Source organism: Bison bison, unplaced genomic scaffold, assembly GCF_000754665.1.
Source record: "Bison bison bison isolate TAMUID 2011002044 unplaced genomic scaffold, Bison_UMD1.0 scf7180017864386, whole genome shotgun sequence".
Lineage (NCBI taxonomy): Eukaryota > Metazoa > Chordata > Mammalia > Artiodactyla > Bovidae > Bison > Bison bison.
In genome coordinates this window covers 39,148-44,805 of record NW_011494958.1, presented here as the reverse complement: position 1 = coordinate 44,805, position 5,658 = coordinate 39,148, and the positions used below count along the sequence as shown (strand labels likewise).

The following is a 5,658-nucleotide window of genomic DNA, read 5'->3' as shown; positions in this document are numbered from 1 at the left end:
CAAAACAAATGTAAAAATGTGAAAGTAACAACATGTGGATGAAGTACTTCTTGTGTCTTGAAGGTTCAGCTGTAGCAGGAAAACCTTGTTCCTTATCATCCTCTGATACTATTTCTCCTCACACTCACTCTTGCTTGTTCTCCCTTGACACTTTTGCTGCTTTTTAAGTCTTGAATATTTGAAACAAGCCCTGCCCTCAGGTACTTTGCAGACTCTTTTCTCAATAGGGCACACTGGTTCCCCAGGTAAACTGATGTCTCTGCTTTGTCTTGCTTCGGGTCTCTGTTCAAATGTTTCTGGTTGTTGTTGTTGTTGTTTTTGCATATCTTCCTGAACTCTCAGTAAAATGTAACATACATGCATGGTAATTTATACCTGCCTTTCCCCCCCCCCATATCATCTGTCACCACATGAGATGACATATATATATATATATATTTTTCATTTGCTATCTCATATTCTTTCTTCATCATTGCATTGTTTGAAGTTTTGTTCTCAGCATCTCACACATTTAGCCTAGAAGATGGTTGATACTCAACATGAATTTCTAGAATATATGAAAGACATTTGCTTTAAAACAGTATAATCATGACCTCTTGGGGAAACGGTTGAGTGTTAGACAGGAATTTCTAATCACAGATGACACAGTAGATTACTTAAAGATGATTAAATATTGTAATTCATAGCATTTTACTGTGTTAATGTGCACACATGTAGAAATTAATCATGCTATATTTTTCTTCGCTAGTAGTTATCACCACCACGTGGTACAAGGAAATGATACAGGAATGGCACAGTTTATTCTTCTGGGATTATCAGAGAAACTAGAACTGCAGCCTCTCATATTTGGACTTTTCCTCTCCACGTTCCTGATCACTATGTTTGGGAATCTGCTCATCATTCTTGCCACAATCTCAGACTCCCACCTCCACACCCCCATGTACTTCTTCCTCTCCAACCTGTCCTTTGTAGACATCTGTTTCATCTCCACCACCATCCCAAAGATGCTGGTGAACATACAGACACAGAGTAAAGCCATTTCCTATGGAGGCTGCATCACCCAGATGCATTTTTACATACTATTCGTAGAGCTGGAGAACTTAATTCTAACTGTCATGTCCTATGACCGCTTCATAGCCATCTGTGACCCCCTGCATTACACAGTCATCATGAGCCCTATTCTCTGTGGACTGATGGTGCTCCTGTCCTGGATTATGAGTGCCCTGAATTCCTTGGTACAAAGCTTACTGGTACTGAGACTGTATTTCTGTACAGTCTTGGAAATCCCCCACTTTTTCTGTGACTTGAAAGAAGTACTCCGACTTGCCTGTTCTGACATCGTTCTTAATAATGTTGTGATGTATTTTGCAGTTGGGCTCTTTGGTGCTGTCCCTCTGGCTGGTATATGTTACTCATACTCTAGGATAGTTTCCTCTATATGTAGAATCTCATCAGCTGAGGGGAAGTATAAAGCATTTTCCACTTGTGCATCTCACCTCTCTGTTGTTTCCTTATTTTATTGTACGGGTTTAGGATTGTATCTTAGCTCTACTGCTACCCACAACTCACACTCAAGTGCAATAGCCTCGGTGATGTACATTGTGGTCACCCCCATGCTGAACCCTTTCATCTACAGTCTGAGAAATAAAGACATAAAGAGGGCTCTGAGAAGATTCTTTGGAGTGGCAGCTATGAAAGGGCCATTTGTCCTGGGGCTGAGGAAGTGCTGGTAATTGCAGTACTCAAAGCATTAGAGTCAGAAATTGTGATTCTTGATCAGATTGTTGAAAGAGCATTTGTTCCTTTTATGAATTGCCTGGGTTTTGCACTCTTTGATTTAAATTCAGCATATAATTTAAGTAACTCAATTAAGCTTTCTTAATAGCTGATGCATGGACAATTTTCCATTTTTTCTATTTTTCTACTTTCCCTTAATTTTTCCCAAACATGGGTGAGAAATATTTGGAAACTTCCATTTCTTTGGTAGGAAAAATTGGATTTCTTAAGGCCTTTGTCTTAAGAAATATCCATCTTCTCAAGTATTTAAAATAATTCTTCTCTACTCATGAGGAAAAAATGCCTTTGGCAGCTAAAGTAACTTATAGAATTCAACTGTAGAGTAAAGTCTGAAACCAGTGTTTTTATTTTGGCTCTGTAATTTTTCTGTATCACCAGTTTAACTGTCCTTCCTGATAATATCGACTTTATTCATGCCACTGAGTTTTAGAACTGGTCTTTTGGTGTCATACAATTATTCAGCCTGTGTCCCCAATATCTACCATGTGTTGTTGCTGTTGTTGTTTAGTCGCTAAATCGTGTTTGCCTCTTTTGCAATCCCATGAACTGTAGCCTGTCGGGCTTCTCTGTCCATGGGATTTTCCAGGCAAGAATACTGGAGTATCCCTCTTGAGCCTCCCTCCCACACCATACTACTCCTCTAGGTTGTCACAGAGCATCAAGTTGAGCTCCCTGTGTTATTCTTTTTTGGCTAAAAAAATTCTGTGCTGTCTACAATTATGGCATATATATTTAATTATGGCATGTATAATTATGACATATATATCTCTATTGCATATAAGTTAAATAAGACAATATACAGCCTTGATGAACTCCTTCCCCAATTTGGAACCAACCCGTTGTTCCATGCCCTGTTCTGTTGCTTGTTGACATGCATAATGGTTTCTCAGGAGTCTACTAAAGTGGTCTGGTATTCCCGTATTTTTAAGAGTTTTCCACAGTTTGTTGCCATTCACACAGTCAAAGGCTTTAGTGTAGTCAACAGAGCAGAAGTAGATGTTTTTCTGGAACTCTCTTGCTTTCTCCATGATCCAACGGATGTTGGCAATTTGACGTCTAGTTCCTCTACTTTTTCCAAATCCAGCTTGTGCATCTGGAAGTTTTCAGTTCATGCACTGTTAAAGCATACCTTGGAGGATTTTGAGTATTATTGTGCTGGCATGTGAAATGAGTACAAATGTGTGGCAGTTTGAAGATTCTTCTGCATTGCCTTTCTTTGGTATTGAAATGAAAACTGACCTTTTCCAGTCCTGTGGCCACTGCTGAGTTTTCAAATTCTGCTGGCATATTGAGTGCAGCACTATTGCAGCATCATCTTTTAGGATTTGAAATAGCTCAGCTGGAATCCCATCACCTCCACTAGCTTTGTTTACAGGGATGCTTCCTAAGATTCACTTGACTTCACACTCCAAGATGTCTGTCTCTAGGTTAGTGGTAACACCACTGTGGTTATCCAGATCATTAAGATCTTTTTTGTATAGTCTTTTTGTGTATTCTTGCCACTTCTTCTTAATATTTTCTGCTTTTGTTAGGTCCATAGCATTTCTTTCTTTTTTTGTACCCATCTTTGCATGAAATGTTCCCTTGTAATCTCTAATTATTTTTTAAGAGATTTCTAGTCTTTCCCATTCTGTTGCTTTCCTCTGTTTCTTTGCATTGTTCATTTAGGAAGACTTTCTTTTCTTTCTTTTTTTTTTTTTTTAGTTGTGCTTTTAAATAGTTTATTTATTTATTAATTTATTTTTTTAGGAATTTTTCTACTTTATTTTTTCCCACATAAAATCAATTGAAAAAGAAGCAATTATCAAGATCATTTAAGTATCAGTTCAGTTGAGTTGCTCAGTAGCGTCTGACTCTTTGCAACCCCATGACTAAGCACACCAGGCTTTCCTGTCCATCACCATCTCCCAGGGTTTGAACAAACTCATGTCCATCGAATCAGTGATGCCATCCAACCATCTCATCCTCTGTCAATCCCTTGTCCTCCTGCCTTCAATCCTTCCCAGCATCAGGGTCTTTTCAAATAAGTCAGCTCTTTGCATCAAGTGACCAAAGTATTGGAGCTACGGCTGCAGTATCAGTCCCTCCAATGAATATTCAGGACTGATTTCCTTTAGGATGGACTGGTTGGATCTCCTTACAGTCCAAGGGACTCTCAAGAGTCTTCTCCAACATTGCAGTTCAAAAGCATAAATTCTTCAGTGCTCAGCTTTCTTCATGGTCCAACTCTCATATCCATACATGACTAGTGGGAAAACCATAGTGTTTACTAGATGGAGCCTTGTTGGCAAAGTAATGTAGGAAGACATTCTTATCTCTCCTTGTTGAACTTGCATTCAAATGGGCGTAACTTTCCATTTTTCCTTGCATTTTGCTTCTCTATGAAAAGGCAAAAAATATGACACTGAAATAAACTCCCCAGGTTGGTAGGTGTCCAATATGCTACTGGAGAAGAAGGGAGAAATAGCTCCAGAAGGAATGAAGAACCTGAGCAAAAGTGGAAACAGCACCCAGTTGCACATGTGTTTGGTGGTGAAAGTAAAGTCTGATGCTGTAAAGAACAATATTACATCAGGTCAGTTCAGTCTCTCAGTCGTGTCTGACTTTTTGTGACCCCATGAATCTCAGCACACCAGGCCTCCCTGTCCATCACCATCTCCCGGAGTTCACTCAAATTCATGTCCATTGAGTCAGTGATGCCATCCAGCCATCTCATCCTCTGTCTTCCCCTTTTCCTCCAGCCCCCAATCCCTCCCAGAATCAGAGTCCTTTCCAATGAGTCAACTTTTTGCATGAGGCGGCCAAAGTACTGGAATTTCAGCTTTAGCATCATTCCTTCCAAAGAAATCCCAGGGCTGATCTCCTTCAGAATGGACTGGTTGGATGTCCTTGCAGTCCAAGGAACTCTCAAGAGTCTTCTCCAACACCACAGTTCAAAAGCCTCAATTCTTCGGTGCTCAGCTTTCTTCAGAGTCCAAATTTCACATCCATATATGGCCACTGGAAAAACCATAGCCTTGACTAGACGGACCTTTGTTGGCAAAGTAATGTCTCTGCTTCTGAATATGCTATCCAGGTTGGTCATAACTTTACTTCCAAGGAGTAAGTGTCTTTTAATTTCATGGCTGCAGTCACCATCTGCAGTGGGTTTGGAGCCCCCTCAAATAAAGTCTGACACTGTTTCCCCATCTATTTCCCATGAAGTGATGGGACCAGATGCCATGATCTTCGTTATATGAATGTTGAGCTTTAATCCAACATTTTCACTCTCCTCTTTCAATTTCATCAAGAGGCTTTTGAGTTCCTCTTCACTTTCTGCCATAAGGGTGGTGTCATCTGCATATCTGAGGTTATTGATGTTTCTCCCAGCAATCTTGATTCCAGCTTGTGTTTCTTCCAGCCTGGCATTTCTCATGATGTACTACGCATAAAAGTTAAATAAACAGGGTGACAATATACAGCCTTGACGTTCCTATTTGGAACCAGTCTGTTGTTCCATGTCCAGTTCTAACTGTTGCTTCCTGACCTGCATATAGGCTTCTCAAGAGGCCAGTCAGGTGGTCTGGTATTCCTATCTCTTTCAGTATTTTCCACAGTTTATTGTGATCCACACAGTCAAAAGCTTTGACAGAGTCAATAAAGCAGAAATAGATGTTTTTCTGGAACTCTCTTGCTTTTTTGATTTATCCAGCAGATGTTGGCAATTTGATCTCTGGTTCCTCTGCCTCTTCTAAAACCAGTTTGATCATCTAGAAGTTCATGGTTCACGTATTGCTGAAGCCTGGCTTCAAGAATTTTGAGCATTACTTTACTAGCGTGTGAGATGAGTGCAATTGTGCAGTGGTCTGAGCATTCTTTGGC

The 5,658-nt window shown here is 40.0% G+C and overlaps 1 protein-coding gene across 1 annotated transcript; it reads left to right on the top strand.

Moving 5' to 3' along the window:
• The first annotated feature begins 788 nt into the window (after positions 1-788).
• Positions 789-1,733, top strand: LOC105001931 (olfactory receptor 7A17-like). The gene has a single exon (XM_010858380.1). The coding sequence runs from the start codon at positions 789-791 to the stop codon at positions 1,731-1,733; it is 945 nt and encodes a 314-aa protein (XP_010856682.1).
• Positions 1,734-5,658: the final 3,925 nt, after the last annotated feature.

Coding starts and splice junctions, on each gene's coding strand:
- LOC105001931 (XM_010858380.1), top strand. CDS start 789: ATGGCACAGTTTATTCTTCTGGGATTATCAGAGAAACTAGAACTGCAG.